Source organism: Dermacentor variabilis, chromosome 1 (assembly GCF_050947875.1).
Source record: "Dermacentor variabilis isolate Ectoservices chromosome 1, ASM5094787v1, whole genome shotgun sequence".
NCBI classification, from domain to species: Eukaryota; Metazoa; Arthropoda; class Arachnida; order Ixodida; family Ixodidae; genus Dermacentor; species Dermacentor variabilis.
The window spans coordinates 183767820-183793307 of NC_134568.1; the positions used below are offsets into that span (position 1 = coordinate 183767820).

Sequence of the window (25488 nt, forward strand, 5' to 3'; positions counted from 1 at the left end):
AGCGAATTTCTTTCGGGCTATAGTTAGCTCGATGAACGGCGCCTGCGAGTCCGCAACATCTCCTACGCGACAAGCCAAAGGCGTAAGTAACCCGATAGCACCGGTTGTGTTCCAGATCGCCGCCCGGGACCCAAGGTGGATCACCGGCGGCCTCGCCCGTTTCCCGAGCCACGCGCTCGGCCCTGGCCCGGCGTGCGGCCGCAGTCACGCGCGATGTGCCCTGGTCGGCCGCACCGGTAGCAACGGCCGCCGAAGCCTCGGTGGCCTGGGGCGGCTCCGGCGCCCCGCCGCCCCGGCTCTGGAGAGACGCTCGGCCGCCGTGACAGCGAAAATTGCCAGTCGCTGATATCTCGAGTGCGCACAACTACACGAACGCCTTCATTAAGCATGGAGGTTCAGGTGCAAGGTATGGGCATAGACCCGAGCCAGTATGACCCTCGGGACTGGACCCAAGTTCTGAGAACACAGGCGAACCATCGGGAAACCAGAAAAGCGACCCAAAGTCCAAACGCCGATCCTACCGGTCGGGAGACGCAGAGTCAGTCGTGTGAAACGGGACGGGTGGGACTCACACGATCGATACTCATCACCTTCGGTCAAGCCATCGTTCCCCGAAAAATTGTTTATGTCAGAGGACTGCATCTGTGCACGCCCTATATACCAAGGGTCGAGACCTGAAGTAACTGCCGGACCATAGGCCGCCGCACGGATGTCTGTATCCAACCTAGGACACACAAGTACACCAGATGCGGCGAGTTACACCCGAAGGAACGAACTCCAACATGATCTCCAGTTTGCATCATTTGCCAAGGCCCGCACTTGTCCGGGACCAGGGAATGTGAGCACCGCCACCTCCATAGGACAACCAAGCCTACCTCCGAACGCGAAGCACGATCCCGGCAACGAGTAGACCACCACTCACCGCGCAGTTCAGGATCCGAACGCCCGGAACCATCTGCCGGCCAACAAACAGGGCGCTCTAAGAGCTCGGACCGACCGACATGGGCGGACAAGCTGAAGACGGCCAACGTGAACACAAAGCTGGCAAGCAACACCCCGTTTACCCCGGACCCCTGTGACCAGGAGCTTCGGGCTCTGCGTGTGGAGGTAAGCCGTCTCACAGCACTTTTAACACACAACCCCGTTCCGCCCTCCCCACCCCAACATCCCTCCCCGGAACGAGTCCTGCCACCCACTGTGGAGTGCACCCACCGCACCTGCCATACCCGCCTCACTCCCACCCCCCATAAAAAGAAACGCCCATCGGACTCGCATGACGATTATCAGGCTGATCTCAAAGACTTGGAATCCAAATTTGACGCTAAACTGGTAGCTCTGAAAGCGCGCCTCGAAACCAAACTCACAACAATCGCCGAGCATCTTCTCGCCTTGAGCAACAGATGGACACACTTTTCACACGCTTAAGCCTAACTCTCGAACGTACTTTTGCACAATTTGAGACGCGCCTTCAGAGGCTAGAGACAAATAACAGCTATTCACGGGAGGGGTCCCCTACCTCAATCCTACACCTACCTACACCTCCTATTCCACTACCACCACGAGAACCTATCCTCGCCCCACCCACGCTCCAATATGGCGGGCCGGGATAATTCTACCCACCTATCACTAATCCAATGGAACTGCCGCGGTTCTCGGGGCAAGCGCGCGCCGCTGCAGCTCTTTATACCTACCCTCCCTGCCATACCTAAGCTCCTTTTGTTACAGGACACACAACACCAAGCCAAACTTCCCAGTTACCACGCAGTACACTCAGACACCACCGACAACCCTCGGGTATCCACACTGATACATCGCACTATTACCTACCAAGAAGACACAATCACTTCCACCACCCCGTGTGTCCTCATCGAAATCATCCTCATGAAACGTAATACACCTCCGATCTTTATTGCCAACATATACCACACCCCACGCCAAGCCATGACCACTGTCGATGCTCTACTCCAGAAAATTCATAGCATCGCGGGCCTAAATCCCCTACTCAGAGGAGGCGACCTTAACTCTCAGCATACAGACTGGGGTTATCGGTACACCTCAGCACGGGGACGCAGGCTTTGGACTACCATCCAAGACCTGCGCCTTACTACACATAACAACTTTCGCACACCAATTAACCCGAATCAGCAACAGTGTAACCATGGATACTAGTCCGGACCTTACACTTAGCCGTTGCCTCAAAGGTGGTCACGTACGCACACACACTCGGAAGCGACCATTACATTATCGCCATCCAAATACTTCACACACAACACAGCCTTCGACTCCTCACCCACAATCTTATTCAATGGGACGCAATCCGGTCCGCACTACGAGAACATCCAGTCACCCCGATACAAAACATTGATCATTGGGTCGCATCTCTCCTAAACGACATAACCGCACACACCCAACACATTACCACGTCACCCTACACCCCAACACTAGACACGCGCCTAGCCCACCTCTGGGAGGCACACCACAGCATCCTAGAGAGATGGAGAAGCAAAAAAACATAATAGAAAGTCACGCTACAGCTACAAATCGCTGCACACGCCGAGGAGCTGTGCCGTTCCAACTGGGGCCAGGTGTGCAACAGTATATCTGGCAAACTCTCTACCAAGAATGCATGGCAACTCCTACGGCATCTTGTTGACCCCACACACTCGCGCGCAGCATCACAACGTCACATCACACGCCTCATTCACAACTCCACGCTTTCCCCCGACACCCTTCTGGACAAACTCCGGACTGAACACACGGCACCCGGCACCTCCCCCCCCCCTCTATCACCCTACACAGGAGCCGCGAATGAGGCCCTTGGCACCGATATTTCGGAGCAAGAGGTCCACATGGCCCTCCAAAACATCCGAACAAGCTCTGCACCGGGAAAGGATAGAATAACTCTATCACACAGATTACACACACAGATCACACAGATTACAAAATATTTTAATCAACGCTCGAGAGAGGGCACCCTGCCACAGTCCTGGCGCAATGCGAAAATTATCTTCATCGCGAAACAGAACAAACCCCACATCATATCAAACCTCCGCCCCATATCACTCACATCATATCTCGGGAAACTGCTCGAGCATGTTGCTTTAAACAGACTCAATCAGCATATGCACGACCACAACCTGTATGCGCACAGCATCGTGGGCTTCCGCCCAAGTCTCTCCGCCCAAGATGCCATGCTTCAATTGACGCACGACATTTTGACCCTCTCATCCCCGCTCATACTAAAGCCGTCTTGGCCATGGGGCCCGGAGCTCCTGACTACCCGGGAAGAATGGGAGACCCTTCTGCGCTCGACGGACCCGGCCAGGCAGAAGATCGCCACTGACCGGGCTGCCCACGTCATGGAACTCCATGAACTCCATGGTCAAACAAAGTTGTTTCTCTCTCTCTCTCTCTCTCTCTCTCTCTCTCTCTCTCCGTGGCCTGTGCGCCCGTCGCTGCACTCCGGCACGCCGTAGCTTCCTTGCACTGTGGTCGGCGTGTGCCGCTCCTCCGGTCTCGCATCAGCCTCACGTTCCTGTCGCGGCGCGCCGAGTACAGCGTTAGTCGGTGCTGTTCTCAGCGCGTAGGCGTACGGGTCCAAAGGGCGGTCTTATAGTTCCCAACTACGCTGGACGTGCTCCTCAGCGAACGATGCTGACGCGTCGACTCGAGACGAGTGTGAAGTTATCACACCGTCGCTCCACGCGCAGCGAGGCTCGAGTGACAGCTCCGCGGGCGCAGGCGGACGGTATGCTCGCGCCGCGAGGATGTCCCCCTGGATGCGCTTCGCCTCGGCGGCGAGTTCGTCTAGCTCTCTAAACCTACATCCTCTGAAGTAGGCCGCGAAAGTGGGGTGCGCCTGCCGTGTGACGCGCTCAACTTTCTCTGCATCGGTGGCGAGAGGGATCGCGAGACGATAATGTTCTTCCACCACACGAACATACTCCAGCAGAGACTCGTCCGGAAGCAGGGTACGAAGCTCCAACTCGCTCCTCAAACGCCACTCGTAGTTGGCCGGAAGAAATTCCTCGCAGAAGTTCGCGCGGCACTCTTCTACCGTGCGGCATCGGTGTCCGGTCAGTCAGGACCATCGAGCCGCCTGGTCAGTCAGTGAAACCGGGATCACGCGCGCGACGAGTTCGGCGTCTGAAAGCCCGGTTGCTTGCTGGTAATACAGGAGACGGTCGAGGTACTCGTTTGCCCTCGCGCGATCGGGATACCCACTCTAGGTAAGCATGTCTACCTTAATCCGTGGTCGCTCGCTCTGCGACGAGGCCTGCATTGTGCCTTGCAGGGCGCTGGCTAAGCTCTGCATGATTTGCAACGCGTTCTGCAACATTGCCTCGCTCGACGGCAGAGTCTCGCCCGAAGGATCGGATGCCTCCGCCGCCCGGGTCTACTTAGTGGCATGTGCGCCTCTGTGTCCGCGTCGCGAAGCGGCCAGGGGGCCAACGCCGTACGCCTCAAATCAGGGTTAACCTCCGCCAACGTGGCATTTGCGCAATCCTGACTGTTCCACGTGAAACACTCAAAACCAAAGCTGCCGGTTTGCTCAGCAGCTGCCGCCGTGTTAGCAATCGGTCCCTGATTTCGTGCTGCTACATCCGACAACATGAACAAATCTGAGAGATCAGACAAGCCAGCCGCCATTGTTCGCTGAAACGTGGGTAGTCGTAGCGCCAACACACACCAGAAGACTCGCCGTGTTGCCAAATTCGATCCATGTTGGTAGCGCCAAATGTGGGGGTTCCACTCTGCGTGCGGCTAGGGCTTGTTGCGACGCCGGTTACTCGAACCTCGACCGGCGTTACTACTTTGTAGCGTGGCGTTGTCGGCAGGCTGCAGGCGTCCGGTAGACCATGGCGACAAGGCAGGCGCGAGATTATTTCTAGGGCGAAACTTGCACTCTTTATTCCATGGTTGGTGAAGGATAAAAATTGGAGGAATTCAAGAGTGGAACGCGATAGCCTTATCGCACCCCGTTCGCACCGCCCACTCATTCGCTCGGCATGCTCTTGAGTCACACAAGGACGAAACGTGCGCCTGAGCAAGCGGAACGAACCAACGAACTCGGTGTCTCGGAGGGAGAAGCGATCTACGCGAGCCAAACATTGTGATCGGCATGGACAGCCGGTTCGCGACGCGCCATGAAGGCGGACGCGATCATGGGGGCTGACGCCTCGATGGGATCGTCTTCTATCTCGCTTGGGAGCACATCGCAGACGCATGACTCCTCGCCAGCAGCACGGCACACATCGCAGGGGACGCTTTCCCACCAGACGCGCTACGGCGCAGCGATCACGTCAGAGGCGTCCCGCATCGGACGCTGCACCTAGCAATCGCGCTGTGAGCGGAAAGAGGAGCCGCGTCACCTAAACACGAGGGTTCGAGTGACGCACGCTGGAAGTTGGAAGGGGAGAGCGAGAAAACTAAACGCAATGGTATTGGGGCATCCTCGCAGCGGTCCCCGCACGGCCCCAATGCGCTCAAACGAGACAAAGAGGATATGTATGGATGGATGGAAGGTAGGAGCGTCCCCTTTGAAACGGGGTGATGGCAGTTGCCATCATGCTCAGCTTGTTATGAAAAGTTATTAAAATTCGCCATTTTCGTTAAATTCGTCTTCCTACACTTTTCGACTTATGTCACCTCTGTGCTTTTGAGCCACCAATACTCCTATCGCTTCTTGCTAATTTCCACCGCATATTTATTTATATGACTATTGTTATCTCTGAACCCAGGGCCTCAGGAAGCGCGAATGTCGCCGCATCGACATCGGGATTGATACCATCACAGTTTAGTATGAGGTGTTAAATTGTTTCTACATATTTACCACACACAGTACATGTGTCTTCTTCTTCGTTAAATTTCTTTTTATAGCTCCGCGTTCTAAGACATCCTGACCTAGCTTCAAAGAGTAGGGCACAGCCTCTTGAGTTATCATAAAACGCTTCCTTCCTGATCTGCTGTTTCCAGTATCGATATAGTTCCACACTATGCTTCTTTACAATTGCATTTATCCAATTTTTACCTTCCGCGTTTTTAACCTGTCGTTTAATGCTCTGTGTTTCTTTGTCCTCGTGTCTGGCATACTTACTGGTTAGCTTCCTAGTTCTTTTCCGCCACTGTGAGTCAACGCTCTTTCTGTATAAGTATTTAAATACGTTAGCTGCCCACCTGTTATCGTCCAATTTCCTCAGACGTTTTTCGTATAGGATTTTACTCTGAGCTTTCAGTGCTTCGAACGATGCACAGCCCATATCCCCCTGTAATGCTTCGTTTGTGGTTTTCCCGTGGGCACATAGCGCTAATCTTCCCACAGCTCTCTGATTTACTTCTAGTCTCGACTGGACCTCTGCCCTTAAACACAGGACCGCATTCCCGAAAGTAAGCCCCGGCACCATTACTCCCTTCCAAATACCTCTCAGTACCTCATACCTGTTGTACCCCCACAATGCCCTATGTTTCATTATCCCGGCATCTCTTCGCCCTTTTGCTATGAGACTGAAGCGGGCGAGTGGCGCGCCACTTGTCGGGGCAGCGCCGTACATTGCGAGGAGGGGGTCTTCTGTGTTTGCCGCAAGATGGCTCTGCGTGTGCGCCAAGCGCAGAAGAAATGTAGCGGAAAGGTACTTCGCTACTCGTTTAACTGCGACTTCTGTAATTTACATGCTCATAATTACCGATATACACCGCAGTATAACTTTCTACGGCACGTTTCTAAGACAACACCGCATTCATTAGAGGCGCTCTTGTCGCGCTTTGAACCGACGAACTCATGGCTGAGTGTCCAATATCCATACGCGTTCGCCGCACGCTATGCATGCACAGAAGCATTAACAGATCGACAGGCACTCCCTCTGGTTCCGCGCATGGCAGTAAGCGTATCCCGAAAGCACTTAAAGGCAATTCCTTTTTAAAGCTGCGTTTTAGAATATCCCACAAAAACACTGCGTCATGGCAGTCCAGAAAGATATGCTCGATCGTCTCCGGTTTTTTTTTTTTGTACATAAAGCAATTTACAGACCAAGGTACAAAAATTCCTTTGCTTTGCAACCACGGTTTCACTGGGAGAGTGCCTGTATGTAGTTGAATAAAGGAAGATTTAACAGCTCTTACCGGCATTCATGACATGAGCGCATTGTTCACGCCCCAGCACATGAATACCTCATTGAAAGTGTGCTGTATATACGCGATTTTTTCTGTGCACAGAGTGATCTTCCTGATTGGCTAAGTGCTTTAGACAAAGTGACTAGCCTACATCGTTCTTATCACAACACACTGGTCCAGCATTCACTAGTTTTTTTATGGCCATATAATATTCACATTGTACTTTCTTTTGACAAGACGGCAATAGTAAAGGAAAACTCATGGCTGAGTGATAGCATCTCCGTCTCACACTCCGGAGACCCTGGTTCGATTCCCACCCAGCCCAACTTGCAAGTTGTTTTTATTTATGAATCGCCTCCCGGGATTTTTCCCGCCAGACCGGCAACCTCTCGAGACAGCCATAGCAAATCAGGGATCCATCCTCCGTTTCGATTAAACAGGGTCTTTCGATCATCCTTTTTGCAAGGGTGTTACACGCCAGTCGTAACAGGCTGAAGGCGAGCTCCCACACAGTCGCTCCGTGGTACTCTCCAACCCGTAGCGCGGGAATTGCGGCTTCGTCGGGTTTGAACGAATAAGGCAACCAGCGGCGTCAACTGTAACAACGTTTATTGCTACAAGCAATGAAGAACACTGGCAGAGGGAAGTCCTCTCTGCAATAAGTAGACAGTAGAGAGTTTTAGAATTGGGGCCTCAAAGAGCTCTGCGGGTGTTAACGTTGGGGCACGCAGGAGTGTAGAGCTTTAGAATAGGGCTTTGCGTTTGGAAATAGCGTATTGCGCTGACAGCGCCACTACGGCGTCAAAGAAAAGCTACTAGAAATAAATAAGATATTCCATTTTATGATAGAAATAGTAATTTTGACTTGCCCGTATTCACGTTTAATTACAATTTAGAGGTTATTTTGTAAGCAGCAAACAATTAGTTTCGCTTAGTTTTGAGCAAACCAACTTTACGTGTCTTCACCAGCCAAGCTTAGCCGTGTTAGGCCTACGAGCCATAACATCCACAACCGAATTCGGGATCAGCGGCGTCTACTGAATCAATCTTCATAACATACGCTAGTTGAGAGAAAGCGATAACCGCAGTCACTTCTCCTAGCTTGCGAACTTACACGAATTATTAACACGAATCGAACCCAGTTCGGTGCTAGGTTAGAGCCGTCGCTTCGATGGGCGCCGCCATGTTTGCTGACGCAAAGCTTTTGGGGCCGCTATTTGGGCTCCCGCTAAATCGGCGAAATAGCGTTCCCAACGCAAAACCCAAACGTAGTTTGCGTCTCGCGCATGCGCAGTCGCTTCGACACTATTTCTTTAGGGCCCCAAAACGTTTGGGGCCCCTATTTTACAACTCTCTAGTTTTAGTTTAGCGTACCCAACTATAGCGTAGTGGAGTTTCCCGGCGACGGCCACGCCACCTGTAGCGCCGAAAGCGCGACTCTGGCACTAATACAACTGCAGTCGACGGCGCAGAATCCAGTGACGCACGTTGTTAGGAATGGCTGGCCGGGGTGGCAACGTGCCAGCTATTTCAGCCCGCTGCACGTGCTTCGACCGAACCACGGTGGCGGCGCCCTTCAGAGAACGAGCGAGGACTACAACGCTAACCGACCATGCGCCGCGTTTGGAGGATCGGTGACGACAGCAGGGCTGGCCACGTTTGGCACCCCGTGCATTGTTGGTTAATTTGCCGAGTCGTCATGGTCTCTATGTGGCAGGGGGAGCCTCCCTGGCAAAAGGGTGCTTTGCGGTACGGGGGCCCCAGGATTCGTCACAGTCTGCTGACACACGTGGCGACTACACGAAAAAGGCAGCTCTGGAATTTAGCGGCGCCGGCTGGGGTCGGGCGTGACCACCTGACTGCGGGGACGCAGGACAATGGATACCACGACGACTGCGCTGCAAAGGTCGTCTGCCCTCGAGAGAGCACTGAAACCTGTGCGGCACGTGTGTGTGAGCCCTCCTCCTCCAAAAAGGCGTGTAGTCTGCGATGACGTCGAACGAAGTGCTTATAAGCAGCGATTGTCGGCTGCTAGAGTGTGCTCGTCGTCGTGCTCTGTGCTCGAAATGTACTCGTGAGATGTGTGCTGTATGTTTGTCTTGCGGGCTCCATTTGGAAGTCACGCATAGACTGTGTAAATGTATCCCATGTTCAAATGTAAATAATGTGAATAAATCCTGCTCGCCTAGTCCTGTCGCCCCAAGTTCCTCTCTACAACCTTCAATTCCTTCAAATGGTGGCAGCGGCGAGATCGTCCGACCACTCCTGCATCTGGTTGGCAGCAGTGGGATCGTCCGACGAATTTAATAACTGAATGGCAGCGGAGGGATCGGCCTACGGCTCGTAGATCGGCCTACGACTCGGAGACAGCAACGGCAGCTGACGGACGTTGGCACATGGTGACCGACCGGTATCCGGATCAAGTTGGAGGCGACTTGAGATTGACCACCTCTTGCAACTGACTGGATACGGCGGAGAAGGACTGGTGATATGGTGCTGCTTCAGTGGGTAAGCATTTGGTTTTTGCTGTAAGATTTACCAGGCTTCAATTTCTCTGTGTGTAGATTTGATTCGCTGGGATCTTTTACTTGTATTTTGAATTGCGTGGGTATCGCAGCAAGTATTCTGTGACAGCAGAGCCAAAGCTTAATATAGCGACCATGGTCCTAATGTGTTTGACGAGAGCTGACCTGTTGTAGTTGTGTGAAGAGGTCGAGGTAAAAGTAGAGGAAGACTTGACGGAATCAGATTCGTAAAGCCATTTTGCAAAGTGACAATGATTTGAAACTCATCGAAAAACTAGGCAAACGAATTCTAAACAAAAGACAGGAACAGGAATCAATTAGGCAAGAGCGCGAGCGAAAACGCCAAGAACGTGAGCAAAAACTGCAAGAGGTTGAAAAAGAAATGGCAGCAGTGAAGAAACAGATACAGGATTTACAGCAGTTAAACGCAGGAAGTCAACAGCGGCTTGAGAAATCTGTAGGCTGGACGCAGCAAAAGTGGGAAGTAGATAGCAGATTTCAGTCGAAAGCCGAGGAAAGTAGTAGTACCTGTGAGAGTAGCAGCACGTTCATAGGTGAACTCGAAGTGCTAGGAGCTAACGAGGCCTTAGTGGCAACAGAGGCCGTTAAAGGCCTGTGAGAGCGACGAGGTGCTCTGCCAACAGAGCACTGTAGAGACAGCTAGGCCAGCTGTGAAGGAATTGGCACAGTCACCGCACGTGTGCGTCGCATCTCATGGTAGCGAGGTCGTTAGCGAGGTACAGAATACTGCGGACTTGACAGACGCGAGCACCCATGCCGAGTCAGATCTGCGTGCCGAAGTGAAGTGCCAGGTGGACGATGCAGTTGAGGGTAGTTCTCAGGATTGCGAGCTGCGCAGCTCAAGGGACGACAACTGCATTGTTCAGGGATCGGTGCGGCTCTCCGCCAGTCTAGGTAGCCAAGAGAGGGGTGATTTAGTTAGGAATCACTCAGACTGTGCGGGTAAGAGACCGATCCGGGCCGACGAAATGTGTACGGGCCGGCACGAGGCGCGAGAAGGCGGCATGAGAGGGAATTTAAAGAAAAAGCGCCGCAGAAAGAAGCGCCGTAAAGATAAGAAAGCGGCAAATAATGTAGCGCAGCCAAAGTCGGCGACAGGCGCAAGAAGGCAGGGCGCGAAGAAAGGTGCGGTCGTCGTTGACGACGTTGGCGCATCAAACACGTTCGAGCCACCGGTCTAAAAGAGACCGAGAAGCATATTCTGCACGGACGCGGACAAAGGGCACGGGGCAGTTATGTTCCTCGTCGTTCCGTCGTCCTTTTCGGAGTGCAGCATGTAGTGCGAAGGAGCGCAAGGTGGCAAGACGAGACCAGGTGGTAGGGAGTCGTGATGCGGTCAGACGAGATCGTAATGAAAGCATGGCGCCAGGACGCAAATTGGCAGGAGACTATAGCCCCGTTTACATGAATGTGATGCGCTAGAAATGCGATGCGATGCGACACTGTCGCATTCATGTAAACGCGGCTTACAACGTCTTGAAGGAGCTGATAGTGTGTCAGCCCTTTTGTTGTTCCTGGGTAACCAGAGTAGTTTTTGAACTGCGACCACCTCGGGTACGGCTCAAAAGCATGAGTCAGTTGTAAACGTTTCGTTTGAAACGGGAGGCCAAGAGAGCTTCCGTAAAAGAAACACGTGTTCTTTTGTTTTATTTTTGAACATCTGAAAATTTTCGTGATTTGAGATCGAGTTTCTTTCAAAATGTAAGGTATGAGCTCTGTTTATGTTTTAGTTTTAAAAAATGCTTCGAGGTTTGAAAGAGGTGTTTTATGTAAACCTGTAGTCTCACGAGATGTTCATTAATGAGTAGATAGACCCTTTTTTTTGTGTGTGAGTAACCTGAAGGTCAAGGTTATCGTTGAGGCCTATGGTAACGCACGTGTACATTGTTAACCTTCTTTTTTATGTTTTTTTTTATTTTCTAAGGTTAACCGCGTAGGTTTTCAGTGAGTTGTTTGGATCCGACCGCTGGTACGATCTGTTGGGAACTCGGCGCTGACGCCCGTGGTTGTACCTGGGTCGCAAGCCCCAAGGGTAGCGTTGGCCTGGCGGCCTGGGGTACAACTGCAAGCATCCGAAGGTCCCGGCAAAGCATGAGTCGACAGGTAACAACGAAACAACTTGTTTATTTTAACATCGCAAAGAGTTGGCGGTCAGGTTTGACCGAAGTAGAGAGACGGGAGAGCACTTCACTCAACGGAAGAAATCGGAGCCCTCCTCTTGGCGTCCGGGGGCAGCTGTTTTTATACTCTCGCAGTTGAGGGCAAGAAGGAACCCCTCAAAAGACGAGCACGGGAATGTACAATGGGCTAATGGTGACGCACACTGTCGTAGCGATGCCGTAGCACCATGTCGTGGCGCTGCGCACGATCTCGTAGCACCTGGTCGTGGCGCTGCGCAGCACACTGTCGTGGCGCTGCCGGTCGGACACAATGACTGTAACGAGAAGATGGTCCCTGCTTTGGCATCGCCTGTTTCGGGCACAATGACTGGAACGAGATCCCTGCTTTGGCATCGCCTGTTTCGGGCCCAATAACTGGAATGAGATCCCTGCTTTGGCATCGCCTGTTTCGGGCACAATGACTGGAACGAAATCCCTAGGCGGTCGCATTGCCGCAGACGCGCCTGGAAACACCTGGCGATGAGTGTTGCGGTGACGACGATCGGGCCAAAATGTCCGCCGCCCCGCCGCCGTCGCGCCGGCAAAACCACGTGTCGCAGGCGAAACGCAACAGACCGCCCCGCCGGGGAAAGGAGATCCCGATGGACAGGGGACTGCATCCGCTGTCCGGAGGGATGTCGCTCGATGATGCTCATAACCGAAGTCGGGCGTCCCTTGACGTTTCTTGAGCGCAGCGCACAGAGAAGGCCTCGTTCTCTCGTTCAGGTTCGCACGGGACACTGCAAAGTGACTTCGGGAGAGTTCACATTTTTGTTCTCGTTCCCGGCAAGCGTTAGAACTACGCTGAAAACTCAACCGCTCAGTCAGCAAGCACGGCACAACCCTCACTAAGCCCTGCCAGGCTCTTTCCCCTTTTTATACCACTGCCTAGTTCCTTACAGTAGTCTAGCATCACTCAGAACGCGTCCACAAATTGAAAAATTGCACTAGAAAGCATATCATCACTTTGAAACACTAAACAAAAGCAATATGTTAAAAAAAATCCTGCCTCAGGAAGAAAAACATCAGTAACAAACAATTTTGAGGCTGATTCCTACGTTAGGGGCTTCGACTTAAGCCATCGGCGTTACCGTTGAGACTCCCCTTTTTGTAACGCACCTCAAAGGAATATTGTTGTAAAGCGAGGCTCCAGCGCAGGAGGCGGCCATTTTTGGGAGAGATGGTCTGCAGCCATTGGAGAGGGCAGTGATCTGTCTCAATGATAAACCTCGAGCCGGCTAGATAGCATGACAATTTCTGAACGGCCCACACGAGACATGCACACTCTTTCTCGGTGGCGCTATACGCCTGCTCACGACTGGTCAGCTTACGACTAGCATACAGGACGGGGTGTTCTACTTCTCCATTTTCCCGTTGGCACAGTACAACGCCCATGCCTCGCTCACTAGCATCGCACTGAACAATGAACTCTTTTGTATAGTCTGGCGATCGTAGCACAGGCTGGCTTGTTAGGGCACTCTTTAGGGCGCTAAAAGCTCTTTCCTTGGTCTCGTCCCAGACGACTGTTTGAGGCTCTGTCTTTCTTAGAGCATCCGTCAGGGGAGCCGCGATATCAGAGTACCTAGGGATGTACCTCTGATAGTAGCCGGCGACACCTAAGAACGACCGAATATCGGTCTTTGTGCGCGGTTGCGGAAAGTCTCGCACAGCGGCCACTTTTATTTCAGAGGGGCGGCGACGACCCTGACCAATCACGTGACCGAGGTAGACAACCTCGGCCTGTGCTAACTGGCACTTAGGAGCCTTTACTGTCAAGCCTGCTTCGCGCAGGCGGGTTAGCACTGCCCGCAAGTGTGTCATATGCTCAGACCAGGATGCGGAGAATATCGCTACGTCGTCTAGATACGGTAAAGCGAATTCTTGCTGTCCCCGCAACACTTTATCCATGAGACTTGAAAAACAGTATGGCGCGTTCTTCAAACCAAAACTCAACACTTTAGGACGGAATGTTCCCATTGGTGAAATGAACGCCGCATACCTACTAGCCTCTTCTGTAAGTGGAACCTGCCAATAACCCCTGACAAGATCTAGGGTGGAAATAAACTGAGCGCTACTAACTTTCTCAAGGCGCTCCTCGATGTTAGGGATCGGATAAATTTGATCCTTAGTGATGGAATTAAGCCTGCGGTAGTCGACGCAAGGACGAGGTTCCTTGCCCGGTACCTCAACTAAAATCAAAGGGGAGGTATAATCACTCTCACCTGCCTCAATAACACCGAGCTGTAGCATTTTCTTTACCTCAGCCTCCATAATATCGCTCTGGCGGGGTGACACCCGATACGCCTTGGATCGTACTGGCTCTGTGGAGGTAAGTTCTATATCATGAGTAAGTACAGAAGTCCTACCAGGCCTCTCAGAGAACAGACCTTGAAACTCTTGTAATAGCTGGTGTAGTTCGGTTTTCTGCTCAGGCGACAGCGGTGCTTTACTGATAAGGTCACTAATGACTTGACCGGTGTCTTCCCTGTTCGTCACTGAGCCTAGTCCCGGAAGCTCGACCGGAAGCTCTTCAGGAACGTTTACCATCATGCACACCACTGCTTCCCTTTGTCTATAAGGTTTGAGCAGATTACAGTGGTAAACTTGCTGTGCTTTCCGCTTTCCTGGCAGACTTACCACGTAGTTAACGTCCGATAGTTTCTGAACAATTCGCGCTGGGCCCTCCCACTGCACGTCTAGTTTGTTGTTTAGCGATGTGCGCAATATCATGACCTCATCGCCAACCTCAAAACGACGGGCCCTGGCTGTCCGATCATAATAAACCTTGGCCCTCTGCTGGGCCTTTGTCATTGCTTCACCTGACAACTCCTGTGCCCTTCTTAAGCGTTCGAGGAGCTTAAGCACGTACTCCACCACGACTGGGTCGTCGCCCCTACCTTCCCATGATTCTCGAAGCATGCGAAGCGGAGATCGAAGCGAGCGACCGTACACCAGTTCAGCTGGCGAAAACCCCGTAGCCGCATGCGGCGCGGTCCTTAAAGCAAACATCGCCCCAGGCAGACACAGCTCCCAGTCAGTTTGATGTTCAAAACACAAGGCTCTCAACACGCGCTTCATGACGGAGTGGAGCTTCTCAACGGAATTCGACTGTGGGTGGTACACTGAGCTGTGTAACAGCTTTACCCCACACCTTTCGAGAAAAGTTGTCGTCAAAGCGCTAGTAAACACTGTGCCCTGATCTGATTGGATTTCCGCAGGAAAACCAACTCGCGCAAATATGGACAGTAGTGCATTAACTATCTCAACTGAGCTGAGTTCTTTAAGCGGCACTGCTTCAGGGAACTTTGTCGCTGGGCAGATCACAGTCAAAATGTGTCTGTACCCCGTGGCTGTTACCGGCAGAGGTCCCACAGTATCAATAACGAGCCGTCTAAAAGGCTCCGTTATGATAGGTACCAATTTCAACGGCGCCCTTGATTTGTCCCCTGGTTTGCCCACCCGCTGACAAGTGTCACATGTCCTCACGAAATGGTCTGCGTCCCGAAAACACCCTGGCCAATAGTACTCTTGCAAGAGACGGTCCTTAGTTTTCTTAACTCCTAGGTGTCCGGACCACGAACCCCCGTGTGACAAGCGCAACAGATCCTGACGATAGCATTGAGGCACGACCAGCTGATCGAACTCCACTCCTCTGCGGTCTAGATACTTCCGGTACAGGACTCCACCTCTTTCCACAAAACGCGCAGTTTTCCTGGCGATACCTTCGTTGACATTGCAGCGAATGTTTTCTAGGCTGCCATCCTTCTTTTGCTCGGCTATCAAAGCCGACCGGCTGACTTTTAGCAACCTATCAAGTCCGTCTGACGTAGGCGCGATGAGCAAATCAGTAGATAGCTCTTCTAACTTTCCCGAAGCGGGATTTTCCTCTCCAGTATCTGGCGCCTTCAACGCTACAGACTCAATTTTATTCTGTTCGGGCGTGCTCTGAATATCAGCTTGCTGCGCCTCTGACCCTTTTTCGTTGGTTGATAACGTCGGCCCCGCAACTACCGCCTTTGCAGCGAGCTCCCGAACCTTCGATCTGGTTAAGGCCTGAACACTAGCTTCACCAAACAAAAGCCCCTTCTCGCGCAGGAGGTGATCGGACCTGTTTGAAAATAAGTACGGGTACTGGGGTGGCAGCATAGATGACACTGCCGCCTCTGTCTCAAGCGCTCCGAAAGGTCCTTCAATAAGCACTTTTGCTACCGGCAGACACACGCTATGAGCTTCCACGGCTTGCTTGATCCACGCGCACTCGCCCGTGAACATATGGGGTTCTACGTAAGACGGGTGAACTACATCCATCGTAGCTGCGGAATCGCGAAGCACTCGGCACTCTTTCCCGTTTACGAGGAGGTCTCGCATGTAAGGCTCAAGAAGCTTCATGTTCTCGTCAGTGCTGCCTATTGAAAAAAACACAACATTTGGTGTTGTTTCCGGACACTGCGCCGAAAAGTGACCCGGCTTCTGGCACGTATAACAAACGCCCGCTCGCCTCATCTCGAACCGCTTTCTGCGTTCGGCTTCGGCTGCCGTCTCTTTACGTTTGGTCGGATTGCTTTCACTCGCATCCTCACTACGCGTGTCCCCCTTAAATCTCATGGGCGTGAACCTTGGCCTCTCAGACTTGGAGCCAAATTCACCCTTTTGACCGTCCTTAGCTCCGCGAGCTCGACGCGTCACAAACTCCTCGGCTAGCTCAGCGGCTCTAGCCACCGTACTCACGTCTGGCCTATCCAAGACCCAGTATCGCACGTTCTCCGGTAACCGACTATAAAACTGTTCTAGCCCGAAACACTGCAGAACTTTATCGTGGTCACCAAACGCTTTCTCTTCTTTGAGCCACTCCTGCATGTTCGACATAAGCCTATACGCAAACTCTGTATATGACTCACTTTTGCCTTTCTCATTTTCCCGAAACTTCCGACGGAACGCTTCCGCAGACAGCCGGTACTTTTTTAGCAGACTCGATTTTACTTTGTCGAAATCCTCTGCTTCCTCTCTATCCAAGCGAGCGACTACGTCGGCCGCCTCGCCGGGTAACAAAGTGAGCAAGCGCTGTGGCCACGTTTCCCGAGAGAACCCCTGCTTCTCGCACGTTCGCTCAAAGTTAACCAGGAACAAACCAATGTCCTCTCCAAGCTTAAACGGCCGCATCAGGTCAGTCATTTTGAACAATACGCGTTCTCCTGCACCGTGTGCCTGACTTCCATTACGAGCGCGTTCCATCTCTATCTCGAGACGCTTCATTTCCAAAGCGTGTTGACGCTCTTCTTTTTCTTTCTCTGCTTTACGTTCACGCTCTTCTTTCTCTTTCTGTTCTTTAAGTTCGCGCTCCTGTTTCTCTCTTTGCTCTTTAAGTTCGCGCTCATGTTTCTCTTTTTGCTCTTTAAGTTCGCGCTCCTGTCTTTTTGACCTCTCCTCAATAGTCTCAAGGCATTCCGACAGCTCGTCATCCTCAGCCTCTAACTCAAGAATAGCCTTTAGCAGTTCAGGTTTTCTTAGTTTGTCTGAGACATCCAGACCCAACTCTCTTGCAAGCTCCAACAATTTCGGTTTGCGCAACGACTTCAAATCCATGGCTGCTCTGAATGCTGCTTTCTCTACTGCTTACTATTGTCTTGCCGCAAACTAACCCGGCAGCAACGACAACCACAATTACCAGCTCTGTTTCTGACACTAACAAAAGCCTGGCAAAGCTCAGAAGAAGAAAGTCCCGCACTCACCAAACCTCGCAGGCAGGAATTCCGCGCAGTCGTTCCGCTGCAGGCAACCAGTCGTCACACAGGGCTCGTTGCACTGCTCCCGGATCGTCGTTGAGCTGCTCAGCATACTGTCAACTGCATCTCTTTGCTGCTGGCCTCCGTTGTCGTGATCTCGCCGCTGGCAGACAGTTGTTTGAAGTCGGAGGCGATCTCACCGCTGGCAACCAGATATTTGGATCGCGACACTGGAGCGATCGGATGGGAACTCGGCGCTGACGCCCGTGGTTGTACCTGGGTCGCAAGCCCCAAGGGTAGCGTTGGCCTGGCGGCCTGGGGTACAACTGCAAGCATCCGAAGGTCCCGGCAAAGCATGAGTCGACAGGTAACAACGAAACAACTTGTTTATTTTAACATCGCAAAGAGTTGGCGGTCAGGTTTGACCGAAGTAGAGAGACGGGAGAGCACTTCACTCAACGGAAGAAATCGGAGCCCTCCTCTTGGCGTCCGGGGGCAGCTGTTTTTATACTCTCGCAGTTGAGGGCAAGAAGGAACCCCTCAAAAGACGAGCACGGGAATGTACAATGGGCTAATGGTGACGCACACTGTCGTAGCGATGCCGTAGCACCATGTCGTGGCGCTGCGCACGATCTCGTAGCACCTGGTCGTGGCGCTGCGCAGCACACTGTCGTGGCGCTGCCGGTCGGACACAATGACTGTAACGAGAAGATGGTCCCTGCTTTGGCATCGCCTGTTTCGGGCACAATGACTGGAACGAGATCCCTGCTTTGGCATCGCCTGTTTCGGGCCCAATAACTGGAATGAGATCCCTGCTTTGGCATCGCCTGTTTCGGGCACAATGACTGGAACGAAATCCCTAGGCGGTCGCATTGCCGCAGACGCGCCTGGAAACACCTGGCGATGAGTGTTGCGGTGACGACGATCGGGCCAAAATGTCCGCCGCCCCGCCGCCGTCGCGCCGGCAAAACCACGTGTCGCAGGCGAAACGCAACAGAGTGCATGATTTGCACTTAGAAGCGTTAGTTCCTTTAGCGCGTCTCCTGTGTGGACGGAGGGACGCAGAATGTTTATGACTGGGTTGTTCATCTGTGTTGAGGTCGGCCGTGTTCTGACTTCTTTAGTGAGCATGCGTGGAACAAGTTATTAGAAGACACATCTGTTTAAAGGTTCCTCTGAGTTGCGTAAGTTACGCAGGTTCGGTTGTTTGTTTAAGGAACGTGTCCCGTGTGGATTTGTTGCAACTTAACGCATTTTCGAAGTGCGCGCACCTTTTATCGCCTCATCTGGCGATCCTTCGGGTTCGGACTATCTCTACTAACACGTGCTCCTTTCTATCTTCCTGCCACTCGGCTACTTATAAATACGCTCTACACCTTTGAATAAACGTTCATTTTGTTCTACTGACTACGCTGAGGCTTCACTGGTCTGGCGTTATTGCGAGCACGCCATGGCTATGCTACAGTGGCGACGAAGATGGACATCGCCCATGCAGTGAAAGTCGACGCTGAACCGGAACCCACGCAGAACCGAGAAACCAAGGTCATCATGGCTCACCAACTTCCCGACTTCGAAGAAGGCAAAGATAAGTGGAAGCCGTACCTTATTAAAGTAGAAGCATACTTCGAAGCGAATGCGATTGAAGACTCGACTAAGAAAAGAGCATTGCTTGTTGCTGCGTTAAATACGCATACGATCCAAGTGCTGGCAGGGAAGGTGGCTCCACGCAAGCCAAATGCATTGACGTATGAAGAAGTCGTCGAAGTTTTGAGTGAGCACTACAGTCCCAAAAGACACGAAATCACCGAAAGCTACAAGTTCTTCAGTCGTTGTCAAGCGGAGGGCGAGCCTGTTAATGAATTCCTGGTAGACATTCGCCGAATAGCTGACAATTGCAATTTTGGCAGTGCTTTGGATCGCATGCTTCGAGATCGCATTGTTTGTGGAATACGGTCACGTGCCCTGCAGAAGCAGCTACTGGCACAGCGAGAATTAACGCTACAAGACGCTGAAGCGATGGCCCTTGCAGCTGAGGCTGCGGATAGTGATGTAAAAGAGATGATCGGACCGGCAACGACACCCGTGTTAAAAGTACAGGCGTATCGGAAAGAAACTCTAGTGGATGAGAGGAGGGCTGCCACACGTCAAGAATGCGCAAGGTGCGGTAGTACAAAACATAATGACGCGTGTTGCTCCTGGTCTAACGCTCGCTGTTACCGCTGTGGACGACGTGGTCACCTTGCAAGGAAATGTCGAAGTCGCGGGGCTAGAGAACAAGGCACGGCAAGGACAGCCCAAACTAACACCCTCTTGGGGACGGAAGCCTCAGCCGACAAGGAATCCGACGCCACCCACATTTGGACTTTGGTATCCCAACGAAAAAGCTGTCTGGAACCGCCGATCCGCCGAACGTTTGATTGGTGCGGTGTGCAGCTGAGCATGGAAGTTGATACCGGGTCGCCCGTTTGTGTCATCCCGCGTGAACTATATTATAAGCACCGTGAGCAATGGCCGAAACTGAAACCGTCCAGTCTCAATTTATCTTGCTACACAGGACGCCTTCCAGTACTTGGGGAGCTTGCGCTCCAGGTTTGTCATAAAGGGGTGACAGTGGAGTGTGCGCTGACAGTCTTGGACTGTGCGGGACCAAGCCTCTGCGGTCGCGATTTAATCCAGCGGCTGAACAGCGCAGGTGCTCCAGTGGTTAGTTTTGTAGAGAACTCGGCGGCAACAAATGACTCGAGCGAATCCAGCGTGAACAGCATATTCAATGACTACAACGACGTGTTCTCCGAGGAACTGGGGCTAATCAAGGGTCCTCCAGCCAGCCTGCACATGAAGGAAGGCGCCGTACCCAAGTTCTGCAAGGCCAGACCCATTCCATACGCGCTACGCGAGCGAGTGTCACTCGAGCTAGACCGTTTAGTTTCTGTGGGCGTGCTGTCGCCGGTGGCACACTCTGAATGGGCAACGCCCATAGTCGTAGTGCTTAAGAAAGACGGCGCAGTAAGAATCTGCGGCGATTTCAAGGCCACAGTAAATCCAGCGTGTGCAACTGAGCAATACCCATTGCCAATCATTGAGGATATGTTTGCCCGATTACACGATGGGGACTATTTCAGCACTTTGGATTTACGGGATGCATACAATCAAGTGGCGCTAAACGATAACGCGAAGAAAGTTTGCGTCATTAATACGCCAAAAGGGCTATTTTGCTACAATCGACTTCTTTTCGGTATAGCCTCAGCGCCCGCAATATTCCAAAGGAAAATGGATGAGGTATTGGCTGGCCTTCCAGGAGCACAGGCTTATCTTGACGATGTGCTCATTTCCGAAAAAGCGAGTGACGGCGGCGAAAGGCTGAAAAACGTCTTACAGCGCTTCCGAGAGCGCGGTGTAAAGCTAAGGTTCGATAAATGCAACTTGCGCAGCCCAGCAGTAACTTATCTAGGCCATCGGATCGATCGTGATGGGCTTCATCCGACAGAAAAAAACCTTGACGCTATCATGAAGGCACCGAGCCCCTGTAATGTCAGTGAGCTTCGTTCATTCTTCGGTATGATTACTTTTTACGCGCGGTTTCTGCCGAACATGTCAACCACACTTGGCCCATTGTATCAACTGCTTGAAAAGAACGCACGGTGGCAATGGAAACAGCCGCAAGAGCACGCGTTTGATCTTGCCAAGCAAAGCCTTAAAACAGCCAAGGTTCTAGTTCATTTCGACCCTTCGAAGGAACTTAAACTTGAGTGTGACGCGTCTCCGTACGGTGTGGGAGCTGTCTTGTTTCACACGACCGGTAACGTTCACAGGCCCATTGGGTTCCGCTCGCGAACATTAACGCAGGCGGAGCGCAACTATTCGCAGCTCGAGCGAGAGGCACTGGCACTGGTATTCGGCGTCACGAAATTCCGCGACTACCTTCTAGGTCGGGAATTTACCTTAGTGACTGACCACCAGCCATTGTTGGGCCTGCTGAAATCGGACAAGCAGACGCCCACAATGGCCGCCGCACGGATACAACGTTGGGCACTCCACCTGGGGGCCTACCGCTACCGGCTACAGTATGCACCAGGACGACAGATGCTGAACGCTGACGCCCTCAGCCGACTTCCGCAAAGATCTTCGGAATCTGACGATGACGGTGAGCCGCCCGAATATGTGCTGTCGCTAAACCAGCTGAACAATGGCACCATAACAACGCGTGAGCTGAAAGCATTAACGGCTTTTGACCCTGTCCTGGTCGAGGTCAAACGGTACATATTACATGGGTGGCCCAGAAACGCAAACGGAATGGCCCGGGCCGTACTGCCGTTTTTTGACCGCAAGCTCGAATTATCCGTAGCACATGAACTGGTGTACTGGGGTAATAGGGTCATAATACCGACCGAAGCTAGGGAGCGAGTGCTGCATCTTCTACATGAAACGCACCAGGGTTCACCGGCAATGAAATCTGTCGCTCGTTCTTTGTTCTGGTGGCCAGGCCTCGACAAAAATATTGAAGACGTGTCTGCACAATGCCAGTACTGTGTCCAAAATCTGCCGATGCCAACTGCAGCTCCCGTCGTTAACTGGCCTGAAACAGTCGAAAGGTGGTCCCGTATTCACATTGACTACGCGGGTCCGATCTGCGGAAAAATGATGCTCGTAGTAGTCGACGCACACACCAAATGGCTCGAAGCAATACCTTTGTCACATGCCTCAACGCAGACTACCATTGACTGTCTGCGTGGCATTTTCAGCAGGTTTGGAATACCGCGCACGATCGTTTCTGACAACGGGACCCCATTTGCCAGTCAAGACTTCGCGTTGTTCGTGGCAAACAACAACATTGTGCACCTTCGATGCGCTCCATACCATCCCCAGTCTAATGGTGCGGCGGAAAGGGCAGTGCGAACGATAAAAGATGGTCTTCGAAAAATGACGAAAGGGAAACTGGAAGAGAACCTAGTACGGTTGCTATTTAACTACCGGAGGACTCCGCGAAAATCGGGTAAATCCCCAGCAGAGCTCCTTTTGGGCTATCAAATACGCTCACGCTTGGACACATGCTTTCCTCCAGCACTTGCAGGGCCAAAAGAGGACCAAGATGACTGGCTGCCGCTACCTGCAAGTGAAGTGTATACCCGCAATTACGGTGTGGGGAGCAAGTGGACGCCCGGTCATGTGAAGGCGACGTCGGGAGCGAGAATGGTGACCGTGGAAACATCAGACGGAGTCATCCAGCGGCACGTGGACCAGGTCCGCCCTCGACAGGAAGTACCAGGCGTCAAACCGACAGTAACTACAACCACCACACATCGCAGTGAGCCGGACCAAGCAACACAACTACAGCATCCAGAAACGGTGAATCCGGATGAAGGCATAACCGCTCGGCGCATTCCAAATGGCACCCGTTCTCCAGACTTTGCGGCACCAGATATTCCAGTGGCCCCGTTGCATACAGGTGTCGCCCAACAAACTCTGAGACGCTCATCGAGAGAACGCAAGCCAGTGCAACGCTTTCATTTCTGAGGAGGAAGGAATGTTGCAACTTAACGCATTTTCGAAGTGCGCGCACCTTTTATCGCCTCATCTGGCGATCCTTCGGGTTCGGACTATCTCTACTAACACGTGCTCCTTTCTATCTTCCTGCCACTCGGCTACTTATAAATACGCTCTACACCTTTGAATAAACGTTCATTTTGTTCTACTGACTACGCTGAGGCTTCACTGGTCTGGCGTTATTGCGAGCACGCCATGGCTATGCTACAGGATTAAAGGAACAAATGTGAGTAAGCGTGATGAAAACTTTGTGTAAGACGCAAGTACGCGTTCGGAATAGGGACCACAAAGCTAGCGCGATTGTAATTACGTACCTGTGGAGTTGACCAGACTGTTAAGTGGAACCAGTACGTGCGATAAGTACGCCACTGCGATAGGATAAGAACAGGCTGTTCGTGAACTTAGGTTGCTTAAGATATGTTCGGGTATTGGTGGTTGAGAGCCTTCGGTTCAGTTCTGCGTAAATCTTTACTCTTGTGCAGCGCGACGGTCAGGTTTGGTCAAACTCAGGGGGAACCTGAACGCTCGCTTTGGCGGCACGAAATTTTGGGGCAAAATTTGGGGGCTCCTAGTTGAGCGGCTTGCATGGAAATCTTGATAGGAGGCCTGGTGGTTTAAAGCAGCCCTGACACAAAAATTTGAAGTCGAGATAACTTGTGAGATCGATTTAGTTGGTCACACACACATTGTCTATAAAATATCAGCGGCGAATATCGCTTAGAACATATTTAAAATCAATTTTAAAGTACGTGCGCCCAGCCAACCGCAAAACAGAGCACCTCGCGACATTGACATCAACTGGGATTGTAAATAGCCAAGAAAACGCTACGTCATGTGGCTACGTCACGAATTTTCGTTGGCTGCCATGCGGCTTACATGTGCTCTTCTCTGTTGTTGCTTGTTCTAGCTGTTGTACTCGTAGTGGGACGCGCTCCGTGTCGCTGCAACTGCAGTTTTTGTCGTGTCCATCGGGATATTTCCCACACTATCAGCTTGACTGCGCTGCCACAACGTTCAACGCCGATTTGTTGCGTCTTACCATTGATTGTGGCCGATGCGAGGATCTTGTTGAGGTTCGTCCTCGCCATCGCCGGCCGCAATATCTGAGTCGCTAAGTGATTGGCCACGTCTAAAGCGCGAGACACATGGCGCGATTTTCTGTGCGATCTGTAGTACGGCGCGTCGTGTGCGACTTGCCGCATGCGGCGATTCGGGACACATGGTACAATTGAGCGAGCGGCGGCCCAGAACCGGCGTCCCTGCGTGGAAGTTCGGAATCCTGCGTAACTTCGAACAGAAAGTGAAAGCAACCGTATTTGCACAGCTATCTTGTTTGAAACAAACGATGACAATATAAACACGTCTATGCGAGCACTGTAGACGTGTTTCCGCAAGGCCGCGTTAGCAGTATCGGATCCGTTGACAGCCGCCGATGGCCAAGAGCCGGCAGGCATATATCTCGCTGGGCCATCGAATCCGACACCGGTTGCGCTTGTGACACGATCGCTTGCAGCTCGTATAACGAAGCGCCTATGTTAGTCGGCACAACGTGTACACAGTTATGTCACGCTTAAATTGCAGCACATTTGATTTCTTTGGCGCCAACAGAAGCGAAAGAGCATGCCAAGCGAGCTTGCGATCGCTGGGAGACGATGTAGGCCTAGCTCGCCGGCCGTCTATCCGGGGCCGAGGGTACTTGCGATGCGTCCGCAGCTCGTAATAAAGCGCCTAAATTCGTCAGCACAATCAATGCCTCAACATTTATGTTTCTCTTAAGTGAAAATACGGTTAGTTTTCCCGGAGCCGTTAGTAGCAATGAGGGCCAGTCAGGCGAGCCGCTTCGTATACAGACGATTGCTGGCGCGTCTGCGCTTACCGCGTCCGAGTAGAAATCACGCCAACGATTTACTATATCGCACAACGTTTTTTTAATTCGCACTTTTTCGAGGTCACTTTATTCTAGGAGTTATTTCGTGTCAGAAACAAATTGTAGCCCATTTATGCGCCGTCGTCAGCGGCGAAAGAGGCCCGCGTTTCGACCAGAAAAAAAATTACCGACGATTACGTTACTTCCTAATGCGAAGTTTGAGCGCAGTGTTACGTTTCGCCTACGACGCGCGGTAAAGCCGGCGAGGATACAACAGACGCCAGGGCTTCGTTCAAAGCGGCAGACATTTTGGCCCGTTCGGCGCCGCCGCTACGCCTCCCTGCCAAGCGCGTCCAGGCATGTTCCGATGCCACGTGCCTTCATGTGCGTGTGTGAGTGTATGTGCATATTGGTGCCCACGCTTGTCGAAGCGCGGCAGCCGGGGAGAGGAGCTCCCAACAACTGTGAAGCAAGGGGGTCCGAGCGGCGCCGACACGACGGCTGCTCCTCCTTCTCTTCCCATTGTGCCCACGCTTGTC

At 52.3% G+C, this 25488-nt stretch overlaps 1 protein-coding gene across 1 annotated transcript; it reads left to right on the forward strand.

Annotated features, from left to right (window-relative positions):
• The first annotated feature begins 387 nt into the window (after nucleotides 1-387).
• Nucleotides 388-23279, forward strand: LOC142590956 (uncharacterized). Its single transcript, XM_075703359.1, has 5 exons — nucleotides 388-538; nucleotides 974-1107; nucleotides 20215-20544; nucleotides 21196-21682; nucleotides 22601-23279. Exons 1-5 carry the CDS (start codon nucleotides 388-390, stop codon nucleotides 23050-23052), a joined length of 1554 nt encoding a protein of 517 aa, XP_075559474.1. The 3' UTR covers nucleotides 23053-23279.
• Nucleotides 23280-25488: the final 2209 nt, after the last annotated feature.